At 52.0% G+C, this 24,586-nt stretch overlaps 1 protein-coding gene across 1 annotated transcript; it reads left to right on the top strand.

Moving 5' to 3' along the window:
• Nucleotides 1-7,922: 7,922 nt before the first annotated feature.
• On the top strand, nucleotides 7,923-22,122 carry LHX9 (LIM homeobox 9). Its single transcript, XM_036909443.2, has 5 exons — nucleotides 7,923-8,588; nucleotides 10,146-10,348; nucleotides 11,156-11,511; nucleotides 17,194-17,396; nucleotides 20,893-22,122. The coding sequence occupies exons 1-5, from the start codon at nucleotides 8,415-8,417 to the stop codon at nucleotides 20,947-20,949; spliced, it is 993 nt and encodes a 330-aa protein (XP_036765338.1). The 5' UTR covers nucleotides 7,923-8,414; the 3' UTR covers nucleotides 20,950-22,122.
• The last annotated feature ends 2,464 nt before the right edge of the window (nucleotides 22,123-24,586 follow it).

Genomic DNA, 24,586 nt, shown 5'->3' with positions numbered 1-24,586 from the left:
CATCTTCCATCTGTTCTCTCAATAAAAACTTTAAATCATTCTGACTTGGGGTCAGGCCGCTTAGACGCTTCTCCCTCCCACACTTACCTCCTCCATTTCTTGTGGAACAGCCCAGCCAATCCATCCCTAGAGCATTCTGGGTAGCTGTGCATCTGTGCCCAGCGCTGCAGCCTCATGGAAGCCCCGTGGGCATCTGTCTCCAGCCTGGGCCAATAGTTCCTCACAGGGACCATTGTCTGCACACCTTCCTCCCTGTCCTCTGAGGCTGCTGTGGCCCAGGAGACCCTTCCCTTACCAGTGGAAGCTGTTCGGTAACATGAGGCTGCTGCCTGCTTGGAAGGCTGGCTCTGCTCAGACCTGACCATCCGCCTTTTCTCCCTGCAGAACCTAAAAGGTTCCCAAACATCTCGGGGGGCTGTGTGAGTCTCTGCCAGTGGCCTGAAGTTTCAGATATCTTAATTCTCCCACATTCAACTCAATGTAAATGCACTTCTAAGCTGCAAAATAAGTGAAAAAGAAGCTCAGTAAGAGTCTGGTTTTCCCCTTGATTGTGACCTACGTTCTTTGTATGTCAAATATTAAATTGTTCCCCAGGTTGTTGGCATTTTTTGGTGCCCTGGTTTGGTAGGCACTCTGTGGTGCCCATGTGCCCAACCCCCGAGGATGTAAAAAGCAGTCCCTGTGGCCGGCTGGTGGTCCTCTCCAGGAATTACTATGAGGGGAATCGGAAGGCGATCAGCGTTGTGCTTGTGGAGGCAGTTTGTCCAGGAAGGCTGACGAGCTCCTGGAGCCGATTTCCTTTCCATCCTCAGTTCAAGGACAAACAATAAGACAGCTGGCTGCCTGTCTCCCACTAGCTTTGGAGATTACCAAGGCTGTTTTCTGGGTCGGGGCCTCAGCAGTCTAGAGCGGGCGCAGAGAGACATGGAGCCCTAGAAGTCCATCTTTCTGGAGGAACAAGAGAAAGAGGAAAAGAAACTCATTTCACAAAGGGGCCCAGATGTGAGGCAGGCTTTTGAGAAAGCCCTTTGGCAGGCGGAAATAGCACGGCATGCCTCCTGCCTGGAGGCGGCTCTTTCTTCCTTCCAGTGCAGGTCTCCCCAAAGGGCTCCATGTCCATCACGGAGGACCCCCGCGTGAGGCTCACCCCGGCAGAACTTCAGGCCTTGCTGGTAACAGCAAAGGAGCCTCTGGCGGGGAGGGCGGCCCTCGTAGTCTTTCTGCGTCTGGGGCGGGCAGCCAAGGTCTGAAGTTCGCTGTGGTTCTGGGGAGATGCTGGTGAGCCAGCATCACGTCAAGGATACCGGCGGGCAGGTGCTCCCACATTAAACACAATATGGCCACATAAATGGGGCTCGCTGCGGGAGCTTCAAACTATATTGTATTCGCACATTGTAAAGTAAAAATCCAGGTTTCTTAGTGGGTGTGTGTATACAAACACGTGGATGCCGAGAAATCGAGACCTCCCCATTTAAATGAACCCCGATGCTGTTCCACTTCCACAGTTTCTGGGGACTCCCACCACAAGGCACCATAAATCAGGAGAGGCTGGTTTCTATATTGTCGTGGAAGGACCCACGGAAGCTGGGGAGCCCTGTAGGGTGCAGGGGGTGGAGAAGGCACTGCCCCTGCAGGTGGGCCTTCCCCAGGGGCAGAGCCCTGCCCGCCAGTCCTCGCAGCAGGTGGGTCACCGCGCGCACTTCCGACTGCAGAAGCCACGCTGGCCCCAGGATTTTGGGAGCAACGAAGGGAAGAGCTTTTATTTTCTCCCCCGTGAAACTTGGAGCTCCCGAACCGGGTGTGTTTGGACAGAGGGGACCGCGCGAAGGGAACTGGTCCCTGGCGGGGCGCCTGTGCTTAGCCGGTCCGCCTGCTCCGCCGCCGGAGACCAACGGGGCGCAGCTCGTTTCCAAAGGTTGGGCAAGGGGGCCCGCTACCCGGCAACCGGCCCCTGGCCGTCGTGTGGGCACGTGGAGACCTCCCAGTCCCGGGGTAGCTCGGAAGGAGCCTCGTCCTCCGCGCCAACACCTGCCGTTCAATCGTCTCTACACCGGGGCACAGGCGTGGACGGTGGACAGACGTCTGTCCTGGAAGGAGGGTTCACAAATCGGGGCTGTTTTTCACTCTTCTGCAACAAACGATTAAATGGCATTTCTGAGGGTTTCAAAGCTATCCCCTCCCAGTAGGAAAAAGTTAGAAGGATGCCCGAGCGTGTGTGAGTGTGACTGCGTGCGGGGTGGGCGGCGCCCCACGGGGAGCCCGCAGAGCCCGGCCCCAGGGTCTCCGCTGCTGTGCGTCGCGCCGGGGCGTCCCCGCCCCACAAACGGGTTCAAGTTTGGGCTCATGGCGCCCCTTTCTGAGATAATGGGTCACGGAGGGTAAACCCGAGAATCCTGGCTCCGGAGGGATGGGGACTCGTGACGGCCGCATCTTCCCACCCGAAATCTGTGCTTGAAGTGCGAGCTTCGGTGTCGCCTCAGGGAGGGAGCGCTCGCGTGTGCGCGTGCGTGTGCTTGTGTGTGTGTGTGTGTGTGTGTGTGTGTGTGTGTGTATGTGCGTGTGCAGAATGTATGTTTTAATCAAATACCTAAAATGGTTCATGAGCCCGAAGAGGATGGAACCCGCCGCCTCGCACGGGGCAGAGTGGAGCCGTGAAGCGCTTTGGGGCGGTGTTGCCGCCCGTCCCCCGACGGCCTCGCTAGGAGCCCCGACGCCGCCCCCGAGGCTTGTCCCCCCACGACTGGCTGCGAAAACGACCGAAATGGGGCTTGGGGGGGCGTCTCGCAGCTAGAGGCGGGGTGAGAACGGACACCGGAATGAGGCGAACTGAGAAGGTGACCTCGCGGGCCGCGGTGGCTGGTGGCAACCGCAGTGAAGACCGTGTCCTGGGGAAGGAGGGCCCCGGCCCCGCGCCCGAACCCCGGTCCGGACCTGGGATGGAAGGGGGGGCTCAGAGCGCGCGCCCTCGGGGCCCGCGCCGGACCCCCTCCCGGAGCCCGGCCGCCGCAGCCGGGGCGCCGCGGGGCGGGGCTGTGCGGGGAAACGGCCCGCGCCACGCGTCCCGGCCCCTCTTCCGCCTCCTCGCCGCTCGACTGCGCCCTGGGAGCCTGAGACCGGGCGGCTGGGCCGGCGCTCCGCGTCCCCGGCGAGCTCGTCGCCCCGGGTTGGGTGAGTCGCATCCTCACCTTCCAGCCGGACCCGGCGGAGGGGCCGCCCCGGGCGCAGGGCGCGTCCCCGGGCCCGGGAGGCAGGCGCGCAGCCCGAAGGGGAGGGGGCGGCTCGGATCCCTCCCCGCGGGGCCGCCGCCGGCCGTCTATGCGGCCCCAGCTGGCGCGGCGTCCCTGAGGCTCGGGCTCCGGGCGGGCAAAGGCGGCGGGACCCGGGAGGCCGGGAGGCCGGGGCGCCGCAGCCTCGGGACGCCCCGGGCTTTATGAGGCCGCGCGACGCCCAGGCCCCCATTAACACCTCCCCGCCTGTTGGGAGGCTGGGAGGCCGGGCGCGGCCCGGAGTGTGTCCCCGGCACCGGCCCGCGCCTGTGCCCTCTGCCCGCCCCCGCCTCCCCCCTTCAGTTTGGAAGCGTAAACAGAAAATAAAAGGCAGGTGGAGGGGCCTGCGGGTCAGAGGTGAGGGATTCGGGTCAATCCGACAGAGACCCAGGGGGAGACTGTTTTCCATCCATCGCTTTATTTACTTGGATTAACAGCGGAACCGTCTGCGGGCCGCCGCCTCCCGCCCTCGCCCGCCCAGGGCCGGGTTCTGGGGGGAACTGCACCCCAAGGCAGGACCCCAGCGGCCGTCTGTGGGAGGCACGCGCGCCGGGCAGCTGGCGAGGCAGGCCGGCCCCACCGGAGCGCTCGGCACCTGGGCTCGCGGCGCGCCTGGCGGTTGGCGCGCGTCTGGGGCGCGCGGAGGAGGCCCGCCCGGCCCCGCTGCTGACTGCGGCTCTTCCGCGCCCTGCAGCGTCCGCCGCGCCGCGCCCCGCCCGCGCTCCCGGGATGCTGGCCGGCACCCCTCTGGAGGCAGGTGAGTGGCACGCCAGCTGCCCTCCCGTGTCCGCGGCCCTCCGCCGTGGGCCGGAGCGCACGCGTGGGAGTGCGAGTCTGCACGTGCGTGTGCGCGTCTTCGTTGGGTGGCAAGCGGAGGGATGCTCGTTGGTCTCGGAAATTGAGTCGCGCCCCTCAGGCGCTAACGCACGGCCTCTCCGGGAACGCCTCGGGCGGGGCGCGGGGCCGGGGGTCACGGAGCCGCGGGGCCCAGCCGCCAGAGGGCCGCGGGGAGACGCGGCTTCTGACCTGCGGAGAGCTGGGCCGCAGGCTGGCTTCTCCCGCATTGCCCGGCTCCGTCCCACCCTCGCGGCCGTCAGGTGCAGGGCTTCGGGTTCAGAAGCGCGCCTCCCCGTCAGGCCCAGGGCCCCCGGGGCCCCAGGTGTGAAGGGAGGGCCCGGGTGGGGCGGCGGCCCGCAGAGGTGAGCCCGGGGACGCGGGGCGCGGGCCCCTCCATCTGGTCTGGCGCGCGGCTCTATGGAAGATACAGGGTGACAGGGACGGAGCCCAGCGGACTGGTGGCTCAGCCTGGACCTGCTCGCCTCGGTGGTGGTAGATCGAGGCTCCCTAACCCACTGGTGGACACTGGCCTGGGGCCACCCGCTCACCTCCGGCCTGGGGCGCTGGGCGTGCGGTTCCCAGCCCTGGTGTCCCCGGCCCTGAGGGGCTCACTCCTGGGCCGAAACCCGGAAACCTGTTCAGGAGCTGCACCTTTCAGACCCAGGGCTCCTCAAGCAACTTAATAAGGTCAGGAGGAAAGGTGACCCCTGTCCTTTTGAGGACAAATCAAGGGACACAAGATCTTGGCCTCCAAAATCCAGGTCCAAAGACCTTGAGTGGCCTGTGCTCTCAACAGACGCAGGTCGGCTGGGTTTTTTTCTCCTCCGAACCCTGAGCCCTGCATTCCCTTCAGCTCCCCTCCTCCTCCCGTCTGGGGAGTTTGGGCCGCCGCCTGCCCAACGTTGCTGCCCTCCTGGGGATCCCCGGCCCCTGCGACCTCAGTCCCGACTCTTCGGCTGCGCCGGATCTAGCCGCCTGCTTTCCTGGAAGCGCCCGCAGTAGCTGGATGGGTGGCTGCAGAGCAGAAAGAAGAGTGGGTTGCTTGTGTCCGGTCGCGCGGCCGGGAGGTGGGGCAGTGCCTGGCCAGGGCCCTGCTCCGCTGCTCTGAGCGGAGCTTTGAGTTCAGAGGGGACTCGAGGAGATTGTGTCCGAGCGGCGGGCGGGCGAGCCCTGTGCACCTGTCCTGCTGCGAGAGGCGAGGGCTCGACTTCTGTGGAGCGCCCACGGGCATCCCGGGGTGCGGGATCCCAGCCGTCCTCCTGCAAGGCAAAAGAAGGCAGCGCCACAAAGACGCTTCAGCGTGCTTACTGTCCGTGGAGAGCGAGGGAGCCCCTCTTAGCGAATTTCCCGAGGCTCCAAGACAAAAGGTTAGGACAGCCCAGGGCACACACCCAGCTCTCGGGGCACCCTTTCCTCCTCCTCTGCCCTGGCCTCTGCTTTCTCTTTAAGGGACTGTGGCTGGGCTGGACCTAAGGGGAGCAATTTCTGCAGAACTAACGGGGTCATCCCAAACTGCCGCAGAGCCCGTGCCCCACCCCGAGGTTTCTGCACACTTCCTGCACTGGCGGAGAAGGGAGGATCCTGGCAGCTGGCTTCTTTATGGGAAGTAGCAAATCTCACTGGGTGCAGGAATTTATCATCTGAGTTTTATAAGGAAAAGCAGGCATAGCTGGGATCCCACCCAGAAGCCGAGTGCAGCAAGTGCTGTGCCCTGCTTGGTCCTGAAAGAGTGTTAGCAAATAGGTGTGGGACGGACGAATGAATGAAAGATTGGAGGGCTGGCAGGATTTCTGTGTGGGGCTTCCCTGGAGACTCTTCAGAAAGTTCTGGCTTTTTCCTAGATGTTTGTTAAACTTTCACTTCGTGAAGTCTCCAAATTTCATCTCTTGCTAAGAGGGAGTGGTGGTCTGGGGTCAAAACCCAACAATAGCCAACTAATTCCAAATGCCACCATTGGAGGGGGGAGAGTTTAGCTTAGAAACTAGACAAAGTGGGTCCTCAGATTCAATATTTACGTTTTCCTTGGAGTTCCTTTGGGTTAACTGACTGACGTTCTCGAGCTCCCTCCTCTTTCTTGCCCTTCTTGGGGTCCGAGTCCATTTCACTGCTGACCTGTGGGAAGGCATTCTGCCCCTTTGTGAGAGGACCTGCTGTCTCTGAAAGGGCTGCTGCCCCCGGCCCTCCCTGGGCCCCTTCATTTATACACGTGGGTTTGCAAAGCTCATTGATTTCCATCCAAAGGAGCTAATTACATTACTTACAGTAAATAGCAGCCCTGCTGTCCGGTAGGGCTGCCAAAGTGAGGGGGAGGTCTCCAGCTTAGTTCACTTGATTGGCTTCATTTTTGTGTGAAATTGTGTTTTATGAGCTGTACTGGCACCCGGAGGACTGTAACGGCGTCCAGTCTGCAAATAACATCATTTGTAACCCTGGAGAGAGAGCAAGGGGAAGCGGCGCAGTCTTGGGTTTCACGGGAGAGGTGACCCCAGCGGCATCAGGAGGCGCTGCTGGGAGACGGGCAGTCCGGCTGCTGCAGGGCAGCCTCTCCCTCCCTGGGGCCTTGTCTTCCGTCCTTCCCCTTCTCGTCCTCACGCCGGCCTCTTCCCTTCCTGCTCTCCCTTCACCTTTGCAGACATGGCCAAGCGCCGGCTGTTCCCACAGGGGCAGGGAGTCTGCACCAGGCACTCCTCCCGGGTAACCAGGAGGTGTCAGGAGACGAGTGCCACAGTTCCTAGGAAAGCCACCGTTGGGGCGCGGTGGGAAACTGAGGCAGGTGAGAGGGAGGATCCCAGGGGAGAGCAGGTGGGCTTCCTCCTCTCTCTGGATAAAGCGGGGCTGGTGGCTGCTTCTATTCTTGTGCTTAGGGCTCCTGCAGGGTTTGCATGAATCGACAATATCAGAGTATTGTGGACACTTTTTTAATAGGGCCAAGGAGGGGCTGTTGCAATGGGAACAGAGGGAGACAGAACAATCCTGCCTCTTGTGAGGCACAGGTCGGCCATTCTGCTTGTCAGCTTTGCCTTCTCTCCTCCGCAGCGAGAAGCCCCTTTCACATCTGCCTAAATGTGTGGGGCGTCCAGTATTCAAGTCCCCTGTCCTACAAGGGCGGTGGGAAACAGCACACCGTAGGGCCCCCAGTCCCTGGCCACATTGACCAATTCCAAACAGGGCACAGTATCGCCAGCAGATTCCCTGCAAACCTGGATTGGGTAAGAGAACACATCGCCCATGAGCGATCACCGCTCAGTTGCATACTCCTGCCTACAAGCTCAGGCCCTGGGGATACTAATTTTTGAAAGATCTTTTTGTCAAAAATGAACTCCAGAAACAGGCTCCTCTAGCCTCCTTTTCCCTTTGGGAGATGCTCAGCCCCTGACAGGGCCAGGTGGACCCCTATGGAGGTAAGGCAACCTGCTTTTTAAAAGTGCGTTGAGAGAGGATGAGGAGTAGAGAATTTCTGTACTCTCTCTCTATATTTTATTTGGGGGTCCCCTGTAAGGGCGGGTTCGTGCAGAAAGTCTACAAGGAGGAAACCCAAAGTTTGGAGCTGACATTCTTTATGCCTTGAGCTGGAGTCTGATCTTGAACTTGAACCAAATAGCGGAGCTCTCTGGCTCCTGTGCCAGGGCGGGGACGATAAAGGCTCCTTTTCCCCTTTAAAACATGATTGCTGGGAACTGTGTGTGTGTGTGTGTGTGTGTGTGTGTGTTGGGGGGGAGTGAATGCCCCCCCTACTGCCTCCCCCTCCGCCCCCCTTAGTAATGTTTGTCCCCGCTTGCCCATCACCAGGGGGTTGAGAGGAGTATGACAGGTCTTTGTTGTCTGAATAAAAATCCGTGGAGCTCCGGGGAGAGAACTCCTCCTACCAGATTATCAAAAATGGGCTGGCTCTAGTCTTCAACAAATTGGACGCGGCTACGGCAGGAGCGGTCCCCGACCCGACCTACCGGCGCTGGGAACTTGCAAGCAGCCAGGGACCGCTGGAAATAGCACTTCTTTTCTTTCTTTGTGTTCAAAACTATTTTTCTTCTCCGCCAGACTTTGTTTTCCTCCCCCGCTGCAGTTGTTTCCCATTAGTAACTCGATCTCTCCGCGCAGCAAGACTGGCCTCCGCGGTCTCCTCGCCCTCCGCCCGGGTTTGTTTCCTGCGCATCTCCTGCAGGAGCCGCCGCGCTCTCCGCGCTCGCCCTCCTTTCCGAGCTGACCGGTGTCCATCCGCCTCCCGCTCCTTCCGGCCCTGCGTCCCCGAGCGCCTCCGCGGCCCCGTCTGCCGGTTCACTCGGATGAGCTGAGCGCCCCGGGCGAGTGTGTATGGAAATAGTGGGGTGCCGAGCAGAAGACAACTCGTGTCCTTTCCGCCCCCCAGCCATGCTCTTCCACGGGATCTCCGGAGGCCACATCCAAGGCATCATGGAGGAGATGGAGCGCAGATCGAAGACCGAGGCCCGCCTGGCCAAAGGCGCCGCGCTCGGCGGCCGCGACGCGGTAAGGAGGGCCCGGCCGGCCGGGCGGAAGGCGGGCGTGGGGCGCCTCCCGCGGGCGGCGGGCGGGCTCCCTCCGGCCCGTCTGCGCGGCGAGCAAAGGCCCCCTTCTGATTTGAATCGCCTGCGCTCCTGAGACCTCGCCGCCGTTCCGGGACGGCAGGGAGAGCAGGGGAGGCGCGCGCGTCCCTCCGCCGCCCTCCCAGTCTCCCGGGCCCCCGACCGCGGGCCTCCGGAGAGGGTGGGCGGCCGGGAGGCAGGCGAGCCAGCGGGCGGCGGGCGGCAGAGCCGCCCCGGGGCCCCGAGGGCTCTTCGCAGTGGGCCGCCTCCAGGCCTCCGGGCGCACGGAGCTCGCGGACCGGCCCAGCGGTTCCCGGGTCTGGGCGGCACGGCCCGGCCCCTCTCCGGAACAGCGCTGCGTGCAGCCTCCGGACGCGGTGTCGGGTGGGGGGCCCTGGCAGAAATCCGGAGGAGCGGGGCCTTTCCAACCTTAGACGAAGGAATAAGTACAGCTGTTGCCGCGCTTCATATTAATAAACGTCTTGTCCGCTTAATAATGAAAACCAATGAATAATCCATGCGCTTCCCTTCCTCACCTAACGGAGACAAAAACTGCAGAGTCTCGGGAACGGCTGCAGCCCGACGGGGCCGCGCGCTCGGGAGGCGCGGATGCAGCAGCCCAGGTCCCCGGCGGGCGGGCAGCGCGGTCCGAGGCCGCGGGTAGGCGACGCGGACGCGTGCAGGTCGGCTGCTCGTATTCTGGGCGGCGCTCCTGGTCTGGGTCGGGGGCGAGACAGCCTTCCCTTGTCCAGGCCCAGAGGCGGGGGAGTCCGCCCACCCCCGCCAGTCGGGAGGGCAGGCCCGCGGTTAGCTGCTCTTTTCCCCTAAACGTGGCTAAGTCGTCTAAGAACAAAGAGCGTCCGCCAAGCCCCAGTTTCGCGGCGGGGCTGGTGGTCAAGGTGAGGTTTGCCCGCTTCGGCCGCGCGGGAGGGACGCCAGGGGTCGCTGAGCGCGCCGGACAGGTTTCCAGGACAAAGATCCCCCGGCGTGTCGGTGCCAGGGAGGCGGGGGCTGTGCGGAGGGGCCGGCCCGGCACTGGCACCCTTACCAGGCAGGGAGCCGGGGCCCCCGACGGTCAGACGGCGGCGAGGCCTGCCGGGCACATCCCGACCGGAGGCCGGGCGCAGGTCTGGCCCCTGCCTTCCTTTTAATGTCAGCGCTGCCCGTGAGAGTTCAGGGAAATGGCATCGTGACGTCGTGTGTTGAAAAACAACCTGTGTTCGCTCACGTCTCCTTTCCACCCCCACAACAATTTCCGTCGTTTTATTTTGCGTGCGTTGAAAGCCACAATTTTTGGCTCGTAATCACTCAAGCTGGGAACATCCACAGCTGTAAGGGGAACGCGCGCCCAGCCGGCTTTGGGAGGCCGGAGGGGCTGGCGCGCCCTGAGGCTTCGGGCCCGGGAGGACGCGCGGACGCTTGGCCGGCGTTTGCTGGGCGCGGAGGCCCGACCCCCGGGGCTCCCCGCGCGTCTCAGGCGCGCCGCGTGCTTGCCTTGCAGGGCCTGCCGCCGCTGAGCCCCGAGAAGCCCGCTCTGTGCGCCGGCTGCGGGGGCAAGATCTCGGACAGGTACTACCTGCTGGCCGTGGACAAACAGTGGCACCTGAGGTGCCTGAAGTGCTGTGAATGCAAGCTGGCCCTCGAGTCCGAGCTCACCTGCTTCGCCAAGGACGGCAGCATTTACTGCAAGGAGGACTACTACAGGTACTCGCGCGCCCGCCTCACCCGGCGGGGCCCCCGCCCTCTCCGCCGCGCGGTTCTCAGGGCCGAGACCGGAGGCCCCGTGCACCTGGCGAGGGCGGTGGAGGGGCGCCAGATCCCCCGAGCACTTCGCAGCTCGCCTGAGGCCACCTGGGGAAATCCGGGAACGGGCTGAGAACGTGTCTCCGGCCACCGAGGCTGAAGCGGGTTTCGTTCCGTTTGCCACGAACTGGGCAGCGTCCGTGCGCCGGAACGGAACTGGTGGCCGGGCAGCAGGGCCCGGGGGTCGCGTTTCTGGAGGGTGGCGGGAAACCAGGTAGACGACCGTGCCAGGGACGGTCGCGGTCGCAGAGACCCGCGCGGGGCGCACAGAGAGCCGGCGGCCTCTGCCCCGGGGAGCGCCGTGCAGGGCCCGGCTCCGCTCGGCCGAAGGCGGCCGGAAAGCCGGGCGTGCGCTGCAGCAGCGCCGTGTTCGCCCGGGCCCCGTCCGCCCCGCGCACGCTCACACGCCCGTAACCGGCCCGGGGCCGCCGCACAGGATGCGGCGGGGCGGGTGAAGCGTTTGCACTCGGTGTCCGACGGCTGCGCCACTGCGCGCGGACTTGTTTTCGTCTCCGCCTGAAAGAGAGGGAGCGGGGCGCTGCCCGCCTCTCCCGGCTCTAACGTCAGGGCTCCGGTCCTGCGTCCCCAGCAGGGCCCCGTAAGCAACGAGGGCGCGTCCCGGCGGCCGCGGGGCTCGGCCTCGGCCACGGCTGACCGAGGCGGCGATGGCCCCGCCTGTGCCTCAGCCCGCACCCTGTTTTCTTCCAGAAGGTTCTCTGTGCAGAGATGTGCCCGCTGCCACCTTGGCATCTCCGCGTCGGAGATGGTCATGCGTGCCCGAGACTCCGTCTACCACCTGAGCTGCTTCACCTGCTCCACCTGCAACAAGACCCTGACCACAGGGGACCACTTCGGCATGAAGGACAGCCTGGTGTACTGCCGCGCCCACTTCGAGACCCTCTTGCAAGGGGAGTACCCCGCGCAGCTGAGCTACACCGAGTTGGCGGCCAAAAGCGGCGGCCTGGCCCTGCCTTACTTCAACGGCACCGGCACCGTGCAGAAGGGGCGGCCCCGGAAGCGCAAGAGCCCGGCGCTGGGAGTGGACATCGTCAACTACAGCTCAGGTGCGCCCCGCGTGTCGCCCAGCCTAGCCCCCGCGCCCTGGGCTGGAGTCCGTGGAGCCCCTTCCCGCCCAAGATCTGGTAGCAGGAAGGGTGCTTCGCTGGACAGGCCTCTTCTCACCACCACTCGCTTCACTCGGAAGGAAGGGGAAGATGGGGTGAAGGGCTGAGGGGGTGGGAGAGGCAGAGGGGAGGAGCGAGACCTTTATTTAGCTCGTGGCAAAAACACGCTCATAACCATGGGGCTTCAATGACTTCCCCCGAACGGGCAGAGCCAAATCCTTGCTGCCCATTAGCTAATGAGCCCATTAGTTTCTGACTCCTGTTGGAGCAGAACAGCCCCAGGGCAATTCCTGTGTGGAAGCCAAACCATAGGTCCTGGAGGAGGTTTTCCTACACACTGAACAAAAAAAACCCTCGAGAGCCCAACCACAGTCTGTGGAGGGGGCAGAGGCTGTGGGTGCCAGCCCGGAGTTGAGCAGGAACCAGTTGGCAAGGGTGTTGCAACCACAAATGGCTGATCTTGGTGAAAAAAAGCTGTGAGGGAATTGCTCTCCACAGCTGAGCTGGCCTGCCCCTTCTGAGGGTCAGCATGCACGTCCAGCCAGCCCGTTCCCCGGGGAACGAGCCTTCGGGACATCCAGAACCCCCGCCCCCCAACACCGAAGACTGAAGGTGCCGCCAGGTCAGGCCCGCCCAGGAGGCCCTCTGTCCCGCTCCAGCCTTCTCACCAACAAGACGCAGGCGGCAGGCCAGACAGCAAGCTTTCCCCCTGGCTTTGGGGGACACACCTACCATTTATCAGTCTCGCCCCTCACCGGCAAGCTCACCCCCACACTCATCCCCAAGTGAGGATGCCGACAGGCCTTTCAGATGGTAACCTGCGGGTCACTGGGAAAAGGGGTCCGAAAAGCCCTAGGCTAACTTGGGGAGGCCTAAGGACTGGCTCAGCTGCTCTGACTCGCCTATCCAGCCAGCCCTGGCTGGGACTCTCAGCGGGCAGGAGGCTCAGGCTAGGGGGGTCCATTCTGTTGGCGGAGGCGGGGGAGGGGTGTGTGTCTTGGGGACCTGACTGTGCAGCCCCAGGCTGTTACTGTCACCTCCCAGACTCCAGCCAAAGCAGGGGCACTCCAGGGCCCAGATCTTGCTTGTTTTTCTCTTCTGTGCCCAGGGCCTGGTGTGGGGCAGGACCGCTGTTGCTCAGGCGTAGGAACAGCGTTCAGCCAGATAAGGGATTTGCCCAAGGTCACACAGTCAGTGTGACCATGCGGACTAGGAGCCCTGCCCTGAGCCCGGAGTGCAGGGAAGGCTGTGCAGGGTGAGCGGCCTCCCCAGCCTCTGCACGTCTCTCGCCTGGGGTTCTCCCCTGACTGAGGGGAGTGGGGATGGATCGGTTCTGGACAGGCACAGCGGGCAGTACCCCCAGGGCAGCTAGGAGGGGAGAGCCCCGCACCTGTGCACCTGTCCCTAGGAGATTATGCCAAGGTCGGTGGACTGGGGGAAAGGGCCAGTCGGCTCTCTGCAGACCACAGTAGGGCCGGATCGTGTGGGGGCAGCAGGCGCAGCCTCGGGTTTCTCCAGTCCCCAGCTTCGTCCGGGGCTCTGGTTCGCGGCCAGTTGGCCCAGTGGGCTTACTTCATGTCCTCTGACGTGTGGTCCCCGGGTCAGGGCAGGCAGGGCACTGATTATTCTTTATGAACAGAAGATGACATTAGAATGTCCAGCCACTCACCAAGCCTCTAACGAGAGAGAGGGAGAGAGAAAGAGAGAGAGAAAACTGGGGAGTCCACGTAACCTTTGGAGCGAGGGAATCCCTCAGCTGGAGAGAGTCCAGAAGGACGGAGATTTCCAGCCAAACGGCAAGCCTGTTTTCTCTCGTTTATTTAAGCTAATTAACTAAATTTGATTTCATCTGGGATCTTACTTTAAGTTAGATTAGAGAGCTTTAAGGACATTAAGATTGAGCTCCTGCTTCTCTGAGCAGAACTAGAGAGCACAAATTTACTTCTTAAAAATAATGAAAATCGTCCACTTAGGTCTTTAGTTTGCACATTAAAATGCTGCTCGGAGGTTATTGCTGTCTTGCTCACGCAGGAGGAAAAAGTTGCGGAGGCCTCCTTAACCTGAAGGGGCTTGTACATCACACACTGCAGACTGGATGCCTTTTAATTAACATCCACACCATTCTTTCTGGACTTTTCTCAGAGATACAAGTAAATAGTATTTATTTCTTTAAGGTCAGATGAAAATAACCAGGAGAAATTGAGTCATAGATGCCTGACCAGAAATCAACCCACCGTGAAAAAAACGAAAAGTTTGTGGATCTAATGCTGGTTGGATACAAAACTAGCAAAATAAAATCTTCAGTGAATTAGAAAACATGTTAAAAGGTAGGAAATAAAGTAGACCCACAGTTTTAGCTCTTCCTTTTAGCTTTCTTTGGATCTTATGTTGGCAGCTCTGTTTAAGTGTAAATTAGTCTCAGAAAGAGTAACATGAGTACTAAACAAATATGATCTCTACATTGATAGATTTTTAAAAACATGTGCACACGATACATTTATGGCTCAAAGACCTCCAGAGAAGATGTGAAACTTGGCAAATACCAGTTAGTGCTTGGCATAAGGCAAATGCCTTCTAATGAGAATATTCCTAATTTGTATCCCTCTTGGTGCAGATATTTAAGAGAAAGACATGGGAGGTTTTGTTTGGAATGCTGGATTGAAATACAGCCCTCCAAGGGTGAGAAGAATAGATGGCTCTTCTCTGGGTAATTTAGCATTAATTGAGAGACCAAATTTTGGCCACTTCTCAAAATCTCCCTTCCTTCAGCTTCTTTCTTGGCTTCTAAACTTCAAAAATCTCCGGGTAGCTGTTAAATTAGCCTGGCACTGACCCCTAGTGGTCTCCCAGGGATCGGTTAGCTCTCAGAAGGGTACACACCTTCTGTAGTGTTACAGGTGACCATTTTGTAAGTGATTGGAAACTAAAATATATAATATTCCCATTAACCTTATAATGCCAGATGCATACTTATAGGTATATGTTTGAGACAGTTTTAAGTGAGTTCCCATTCCATCTCATAATTCAGGGGGAAAAACTCCTATAGCTTTAGAAGTAGACCATAGGGAAACACAATGACTTCCAATCTTGCATAATGCATTTGTAGCTAAACACAAGTAATTTAGATAATGCACTGAGTTACTTTGTAGGAGAAACAGATTGCTCTATTAGGTTGAATAATACAAGTGATAAGAGTCACAGGAAGATCATGTACAATAATATATGTTCAATAAAGAGCTAACTTTAACTCCTTACACACTGAATTGTATACTATGTGGAAACATTTTCCTTAATTGTGTTTAATGCATTAAAATTCTCGGTTGAGTTTTTAATTAGCAATAATGGATGTAGAATACATATTCAGAACAGCAGTTTTACCAAACCATTCTATATTATTTTTCATAAACTTCATTTTAAATACTAATGGGCATATAGATTAAGAATTATATTCATTTCTAAGAAATATTACCTTAATGTGTGGTGGGGTGGAGGTGGGGGAGATGGCTAAGGGCATTATTAAACACCAATTTAAGTCTTCTATCCCAAGTGTAGTATTCAGTTTGATATGCTGTTCAAGAAAAATATTACTCACATTACCCACATATGATGGGACTTGAATCTTATTTGAAGAAGCCTTCAGTGGCTAAGGTGTGCCTCCCGGACCATTTGCTGTGGGTATATTCACAGTCTGGTTGTGAAGTATAGTTCAGTTTACTGGGATAAGTTTAGTTTTATAGTAGGTCATAAGAGGCTGTTTCATCCATTTGAGGATATGAAAGTGCAATTCTGTAGAATATTTGAACTTGACATATCCCCACTGAGCTGAAATAGGATAAAATGTAAAGTATATTCTGTCTCTTGTCTCTGGATATGTTACCCTTTCTGGTGGGGTCTAAGAAGTCTATGTCCAAAATTTGTATCTAACTTGGATTTTGTTTCAAGTTGATTTGATTTTGCATTAATAGTCAAAGATTCAAAATTGTGATTGAATGCTTCTTGAGCTCCTGGCCTTGTGCTTGACTTAGGGGATTGAAGGTGAACATGATATAGTTTTTCCCTCGGTCAACTCAGCTATTCTTTTGCCATGTGTGCCCTCTTAGGGAAATATACACAAAGGAAACATTAGTTCATGCCTGGACTTCTTACATTAGGGAGAACTGTAAAATGGATGTGATGTGGCTGACCTTTTGGTTATGACTAAAATTGCTGTGTTTCTGTGTATATGCTGATTTACTGAAAATACTTTGTAAAAAGTAATTCTAGCTAGAGCATAGCAGGCCAATATTGTATCAAGCAGAATGGAAGAGCTAACATTAAGACTTTCCTCACTTTCTTTAAGATTCAGTTTTTTCCTCCCCACCCCAGTGACATGATCAGGTTGGTTTTGAATATTTTATTGTAATGCACTAAAATGAAGTATGGTCAGATCTGAATGTGCATCAGATAAATATCTGAAGTAAGGGTTTAAAGAAATAAGAAGTTGCCATGCCCTTTAAGTTGTGAAGTTGGCTGAATCAGTAAATATTAAGCAAAATGTTTTCATTTCATAATCATATTTCTCAGGCAGAGCCAGTAGGTTAGTAGAAATGACCTTTTAAATGCACAGCTTTACATCCTGGGGATAGTGACTTTCAGGCCGGTTTCAAAGGCTGGGATGTTTTGCCCTCGGTACTGAGGAGGGCTTGGCAAGGGGAGAGGAGATGCCACAATCTTTCTGTCAGGCCTGCCAGGGGCACAGCTCAAACCGCACTCGCACACATCCTGAGCAAGAAGGGCCAATAGCTGAGTCTGGAAACAAGCCCCATCAGCGTCTCTGAACTGAGAGCTGTGGGGAGTGCCTCAGGCATGAAGTGGGCAAGCAGAAGCCCGGGCTCGTTCTCGTCCAGAAACACTTACTAAAATGACTCTTTAAGGAAAAACTGTTTTCTTCCTGGCATAGCCCCGTGTTAACCAGTTGCAGCTAAAAGCTTTCCAAAATAATGCTCTTATGATTCCATAAGAAATCTACAAATGTTTGTCTGTAACTTCTCCACCCTCTCCAGCACTCACTTTTTCCTGGTTGAGAAGGTTCTAGGAATGTCGGAAGGGCTGAAAGGCGGAACTGACCTGGACTCTCCCTTACTAGGTGGGATCAGGAACTCCAGGTGTTGGGGGGCTGCGGCCGCTTGCCTGCACATCCCTTACAATGAGACGCGGTGCCTTCAGAGAGTGCGGCTCATTTCACAAATACAGACAAAATGTGGGGTCTGCAAGCACTCTGTGTGGGTGGGGGCAGTGTGCTGATAGACTAAGAGTAATTCACACGTTTTTTCTTTCTATCTAGGAGGTTTCTCTCAGGCTCACAGCTTACTCATTTTCCCAAGTTTTTCTAGCAACTGTTAAGCAAAAGAGGATTGATCTAGTATTTTTAAATTACATATAAACTTTGATTGTGTCCATATTAAGACTAGCTTGGCTGACTTTGGCAGTAACCTCTTTTATTTTGTCTACATACTGCTCCTAACTGGGCCCACAGCCGTTTGCACGGCCGCTTCATTAGGGCAGCATCATCATGCAGCCCGCCAGCACCTGGGCTAATGCAAGAGCTTGCACTGAGCTGTTTGTTCCCCGTCACCGCAACAGGCTGTAACGAGAACGAGGCCGACCACCTGGACCGGGATCAGCAGCCTTACCCGCCCTCGCAGAAGACCAAGCGCATGCGCACCTCCTTCAAGCACCACCAGCTCCGGACCATGAAGTCCTACTTCGCCATCAACCACAACCCGGACGCCAAGGACCTCAAGCAGCTCGCCCAGAAAACGGGCCTGACCAAGAGAGTCTTGCAGGTAAGGAACCTCCTCGTTGGCTCTGCGTACACCGCCCTCCCCCTGCCGGTGAAACCGTGTCTTCCCTGTGCAGACCGACCGCAGCCCCGGGCCGCCGCGGGGCGCCCCGCCTAGTCGTCTCCCCGAGGCGCACTGGGGTTCCCGGGGCCGCCCGCAGGGCCCAGGCGCCCGGGGCTCCGCACACGGGCCGCAGCCTCCCCGCCCCGCGGACGGGCGCCGCCTGCTGGGCTGCGGCCTGGGCCCCGCCTCGCGCGCGCCACCCGCCGCCCGGGCCGCCCTTTGCGCGGCTCCCGAGGCGCCGCGGCGGGTCGCGCTGAGCCCCCGGGGCCGCCGCCTGCTGAGCCGAGCGGGCCTCTGGCTGTGGGCGCCGCCTCTGCCCGCGGGGCGCCCGCCCGCGGGGCCCTCCGGGGCCGCCTCGCTCTCCGGCGGGAATCCGCGAATTCTCCCCGGGGAGCGGGGTCGGAGGGCACCCGGGGCGGGACGCCTTCCCGTCGCCGCTGCGCGGGGCCCCGGCCCCGGGAGGCGCCCAGGCGCCTTGTTTCAAAAGAAAGCAAAAAAAAAAAAAAAAGCCCGCAAAAGCAGAAAGGCCCCCCTCCCCCAGGAGGCAGCCGCACCTAAAACGAGAGCCCCCCGAAGACAGCAAAGGAGAGGGAGGGTCGGCGCCGGTAAAGAGATCGTTGGGGTTGGTTTGCAGGTTTGGTTCCAAAACGCACGAGCCAAATTCAGACGGAACCTTTTGCGGCAGGAGACCGGGGGCGCAGACCCCGCGGCCGGCGCGCCCCCGCCCGGCGCCCGCTCGCCGCCCGCCGCGCCCGCCGCGCCCTCCAGCCCCCCGGCCGCCGGCCCGGGCCGCGGGGACGGCGAGCCCGGGAGCCCCCCGCGCGCGCTCACCAGCCTTTTCTAACGACGGTCGTCCACTGTTCCTCCCTTTGCCGTCGCTCTCATTATTATTTTATTACCGACAAGACGCTCTCCCCCAACCCGCAAGATGCTTGGGAAATAGAGGCGGCAGCGCGATGTGTCGCATCTACAGCCACTTGGCGCATGAGTTTACAAAGGTTTCCTCCTCCTTTTTTTTTTGTCTACAAAGTGTATTCGGATTTTTAAAAAATTAAATAGATCTTTCAGTCGATAAAGCGAGTTTTGAACCGTTAGCTTAAGTGCCTCTTAAAATTGTATGTTGCTTATTTCCAGAATCTTGAAGAAAACAAAAAAGGATGGTATTTTGATAGGCAAATAAGCATATTCCCAGTTAAGTGATTAGGTTAATAAAGAATCAGATAAGTAATTCTTTAAATCTTGCAATTGTGTTTTTATGGAATTTTGAAAACTCCACTCCTTTACTTTAAAACTGAACAAGTGTTTCGATTATTTTTTTCTTGCATTTGAAGAATATGATTGAACAAAATCGTTAACTGTAGCAACTGTAAACATTTAGGATTAATTAGGTGGGAGATGGATTCCAGGAATGTGACTTTCCCTTTCTTAGGGATACTTCCCAACAGAACTCTATTTGCCTTTAAACACTTGAAAAACACTTAAAACTCCCTGTGTATCCTGAAAATTCCATATAGAATTTGAAATTCTGTACTTTTAATCTTCCAAAGCTAAAAATGATAGTTGTAAAACCACTCTTTCTAAATTGGCTTTTTTCCCAAGAAAATGGAAATAAGCAAAATATAATTTTTTAAGAAGTTAAAAAGATCAGTATAATTTAATTGCGAGCTCTATTAATTGGCTTCAGCTGTACCATAATATTGTATCTGGCATTCTATATGAATAACATTTAAAAAAAACTTAGTGGACTAAAACCAACAACGAGAATTCTTTGGTTTTGTTTTGCTTTATTTTATTTTGGCACGGGTTGATACATTTGTCAGAAAAAACAGCTTTTCTGGCTTTAAGATTTGAAATTATTAATCTTAGATAAACTCAGAAGCCTGGTGGATGTTGATCTGAATATATTTCCTAGTTTACAGTAGCATTTTTTTCTTTTAATTTAAAGCTAAAATCTTAATGGTCTGGGCAGTGGTGAATGTTCATCTATATGCTTCTGTTGTAGTTAAGTACCGATTAGATTGTGGATTTCCTAAAAAAAATAAAACTAAAAAAGAAGTCAAGATATATGTCTTGCTTTAGTGGATTGTTAAGAATAACTTTGCACATATTCTCCACTTTGTGGACCCCTTAAATCTCCTCTGGTGGTCAAAGTGGCTATTTAATAGACTTTAAAGGTGTCCTTCTGGCTGTATAAATGTGTGGTTACATATTGACAGTTCACTGCCCACATTAAAGTGCATTATTGTAACTTTTGCTCAGGGTCTTTAGAAATTTAGCACAGAAAGTAGCTTATTTTTTAAAAAAGATGATGGAAGATAAGTTAACACTGTAACAGAAGAAAGGTGTGATTGCCATTATATATTTAGCAAGTGTGGTTATCATCTTATATGGAGCTTAAATCTTGACTTTTCATATTTCTATTACATTTTGGGCATTTACCACTAACCAGACCAAACAACCTTGGTAAGGCTGAGATTTTATTAATACACTTTTACAGGTAAAATATTGATACTTATAAATTTTGTTCTTTGACAGAACAATGTATGGTACTATAGATCTACTTTATTAAGTAGACTAATTATAACTCAGTTCTCCTATGTGCCTTATGATATAACTTGGAAGTAAGTTTGTGAAAAATCAGGATATATGTGTTGTTTGTTAAATTAACTGTTTTAAGCCCTTTTGACACCTCACTAGTTTTGTACTGTTTTACCTCTTATTTCTGAAACTCTTTTTATGGTGTATCCTGTTAGAGGGACAAACATGTCATAGAAAGCAGTTGTGCACTCTTTCAAAAATAGTTGATAAATTCAATAATCTTATATATTGAGCTTCGTGTTTATAGTACAGTAAGTGGTCTAGCAAAATTGTCCATGTTTCTTTGTTTATTGATAAATGCATTGTATAGAAACTATTTCCCCTAAATATTTATGGACCAAACAATTGTGATATATCCTATTAAATTTGTGTGAATAAACCATTTTGAATCTAAGGAGTTTTATTTCCCATCAGTTTTATTTAAGGTTTTAACTGTACTAGTGTGTTCCAATATCTTTCTGTAAAAGTTATTAAAGTGGTAATACAAAAGTTTTAAATATTCAAACATACAAATAGTTTTTACATTTCCAACTTCTGATTCATTTTAAATGTACACACCATTGCATATGCAATGTAATTCAATGTAGAATTACTTTTAAATATATTTTCTTATAATAAAAGTAATGCCCCACCAATTTGACTCAGCCCAATTTTTAGACTTAAAAAAAGATAATTAGCAGATAAAGTACTTGCATGGAAAGAAACCTTAACTATGATTAAGATTTAATGTTAGGTCTATTGAGCACAGATGATTATTTGTAAATCTAAATAGAAATTGCAGACCCCTAAAAGCCACGTTGCTCTGTAGTTAATAAATTGTCACTATGATTTTTTTCAGGGAGAACAAATCTTGGGGCATTACAGCCAAACATCCCGACGTTTGAAAATTCCCTAAAGTATTAAAAGAAGGGGAAAAGTTTGATCGGAAATCCACTGCAGTGAAGACAAAGACAATATTAGGTTATGATAACCACACATTTTAAAATTTATTGAGCCAAAAATAAAAAAATAAGAGAGAGAGAGAGAAAGACTTAAATGTCATTTACTGAATGTTAACAAAAATTCTGTTCTTTATGGTGTCTAACACAAATGGAGGCTAAAATAATTGTGGTTTAAAACAAAGTTAGATAAACCATGTATAAACCAGAGCAACCTGGCAGTAATATGCCCACCCCATATTTGAAGAAAGTTATTATTGGAAAAAAAACCCCACACATTTGTCAAGCACAGTAGTTGTAAAGATAAAGTCCAAGAACATCCATTTCACCTGCTTGCTAATGTGTATTAGTCCTATCTGTTATGGCATTTTCTAGTTGTAAATTCAAAGAAAAGCTATTACTCATTTAAGAGTATAGGGATCAAAACCCAGTAATTTTAGTGATATTGTTTATTACTTCCTTTTTTAAACAGAAATCTCTGCATGCACTTTTACATCTGTCACTTCTAGTGTACATTTCTGTATGATGACTTATCTTTGCTGTTTCTTGTATGATAAATAGCTTTCATTAATAAACATTTTATTTGATGCAAACATAGTTAACTTTATGTTAAATGCACACTGTTGAAATTAATTTTGAACAGTCTTAAGAGGCAGCACAATACATTTGCAACTCGTTACATTTAGGAGAAAAATTCAAACAATATAGTGAGGTTAAATTCTCATAGTCAGGATAACATTACTTGGTTTTTAACTTTTCATGACTTTTTATTTGTTGCTTTCAATTGAGACATGTATTAAAAATAAAAAAATCAAAGTAAATCTAAATTACAACAAAAACAACCTTAGAACCAACTATTATATAAACTTTCACAACTTTTAGATTATTAGGTTAAAATTTATAGATCCTCTGTAAGTTTACATGTTCACTATGCAATGAACAAATTTATTGAAGTATACAAATATATTCTTAACTATGAAAAGATCCAATCTTTGCACAGTTCAAATTAAATAGATTACAAATGAAGCAAGTGGAAGAAAAAACAAACATTTAGAAATGAGGTTTTTTTAATCGTTAAAGGGAATATTAAAAAAATTTTTTAATGATTCCTATTTAGCTGTATATCCAAAGCATATGTTAAACAAATTGACCTATAACTTTCCAGAAAATTTTTCATTATGATGAAATTTTTATTATATACAAATGAAGCCTATGTAAATGATGTAACTTGTATGAATACATACATTAAATATTTCACTTACATGTAGTCTCAGAATTTTGAATGTTTTCTTAAATGCTTTCAATTCCTGAATACTAAAAAAGGAAACAAAAATTAAGAGGGAGCAACTTACTAATAAAAAAAAAACCAATGCACCATGACAACTAGACTATTTCGAGTGATCATGAAATATATTGTTTTTGTCAGTAACTTGGATGTTTATGCCTCATTGAAACCTCATCCATGGCTATGGCAACTTAAATAGATTTTCCAATACATTTCTAGCCAGTTTGTTCAAATCCTTGTCCTACAGCTTCGCCTTCTTCTGCTATGCTCTCAACCTATGGCGGTTTCATTTAGAAATATTTTGGAACCTTGCCTGGCTTTACAGACCTTTAATATTTGTCTGGTATATGGAATGCAGGAAGAGACTAACGAGGGAAAAAACATATCTGAAATTAGACATCTGAAAAATATAATACAAATTTGAAACAGGCACAATTTTTAAAAATAAAAGAAAGGCACACTAATTAAGTGAGTGGGAAGAGAAGAAAGCATGTGATGCAGAGTTGAAAGGTCTGCCAAGCTTTCCTGGATGTACAGTGTGGGTCTTGGAGTCTGGGCATCTGCACACTTACTGTTTGGCATGGAGGGGAAGGACATGGGTTTCTTGGTAGGGAGCAGGGCACTGCATTTTCATAGTTTCTATCTCCCAGATGCCTGGCTTAGTCTAACTTCTGGCAAATTGATCCTGGGCAAAAAAAAAAAAAAGTTTTATTGAGAGTTAGCATCCATCAGCTTTGATTTAACCACCTTAATGCTGACTTACAGAGTGGGTAGGCTTCTTTCATACCTCAAAAAAGGATAAAACCCCACAATAAAGGACCTAAGGTGAACACTTTTAGGATCTTGGTGATTTTTAATCACCTAAAAAAATAGATAGCTTTATTTAACAAAACCCCAGCAGAATCTACTGTACCTTCTTTCACAATAACCTTTCTGTGGAGTCACAGCATTTTATAATCCACATACGATATCATTTCGTTTTCTGTTACTGTGAGCTTGCAAGGGGTATTGTGGTGGGGTGCACCAGGAGTTGGAAGTTCTGGGATGGAAACTTGGAGTCCTGTCATTCTAGGTCCTTAAGGAGGATGCTAGAGGTAATGCCACTGTTACAGAAGATAAATGTGAACACCTAATTTTGTATGGAGTTTGCTATTTAATTTTCAACTATATTGTAAACAAAACTTTGCTTGTAGAGAGTTTGTGCGCTCTTTACTTTTACCCTTTATGGCCTCTGGACCCCAGGGTTAAATAAGGACACTAAGACTAAGTCCAAATTGGAGAAAGGGCATCGTATTTTCTTTGAAACAATATAGATGAACTCTGGATTGGTTTTTTAGAACTATTGTATAATTTAGTAATTGGGAACCAATCCTGAATATTCAAATAAATAGACCCTCTGATGTAAGCCACAGGTCTTTGCTTTACAGGTAATGTCAAAAGAAGGAAGTTATTTTCTTTATGGTATGCTATTGATTTTTGAAACATTTTTATAATAATCTGCCCTTAAACAGTTTTTTCATTTATGTTGATGTTATACCATTATACCATTTACCATTATATCATACACTATACCACTTACCTTGTGTTCAAAGTAAATTTTAATTCTAGGTTAATACATTTTTCTGAACACCCTTTGGGAAGATTTCCATCTCATTTTCCCTGTTTCCATAGCAAAGGAAAAAAGTTCAGAACTGTGAATGGTATTCAAGGAAATGCCTGTGAATATGATGTAAGTAGAACATTGCAACTAGATTTCTTATTAACTGTGTTGCAAAATAGATATTTTAATCTAACATCTCTCCTCATTTAACATTTCTTTGTGACTATTAATATAGTAATATTTATGCATCGCATCAACATGCCTTTCTTCCCTTAGATTAGTAATTTTTGCTTCTTTGCACTACATTTATCTTGTGCTGAAAGACAAAAAGCGGGCAAAAATTAAGATCCAGGGATTAGCCATATGTAGAAAATTCCTGGCATGCATTTCTGTGTACTTTCTCACATATTAGAATTGTCAGGAATGAGTTTTTCCTTGAAACTTTGTTTACATTTTGCATGATCTTATAAATTAATCTGAAGAGGAACTGGATACCTTTCATGGACTGGAAATAAAATTTGCTACAAATGAGATGCTCCAGTCTCTGTTGCCTCATATTATGCATGAATATATTAATTTTTCCTGCACTTTCCCATTGAACCAGAAAATATTAACCTCAAAGGATATTTGAATTGTTACTCATGACAAATACACAAAGATGAAGAAATTCACAGGCGAGATTGTCTTGGCTTCTCTCATCCTGATTCTT

This window comes from Manis pentadactyla, chromosome 9, assembly GCF_030020395.1.
Source record: "Manis pentadactyla isolate mManPen7 chromosome 9, mManPen7.hap1, whole genome shotgun sequence".
NCBI classification, from domain to species: Eukaryota; Metazoa; Chordata; class Mammalia; order Pholidota; family Manidae; genus Manis; species Manis pentadactyla.
Note: the sequence above shows the minus strand (reverse complement) of the source record. Positions and strands in the feature narration are given on the sequence as shown.

Excerpts from the sequence above, each read along its gene's own strand:
- LHX9 (XM_036909443.2), top strand. The coding sequence starts at position 8,415 with ATGGAAATAGTGGGGTGCCGAGCAGAAGACAACTCGTGTCCTTTCCGC. Across the intron at positions 8,589-10,145 it reads CGCTCGGCGGCCGCGACGCG|GGCCTGCCGCCGCTGAGCCC; the intron begins GTAAGGAGGGCC and ends CTTGCCTTGCAG. Across the intron at positions 17,397-20,892 it reads TGACCAAGAGAGTCTTGCAG|GGAGAACAAATCTTGGGGCA; the intron begins GTAAGGAACCTC and ends GATTTTTTTCAG.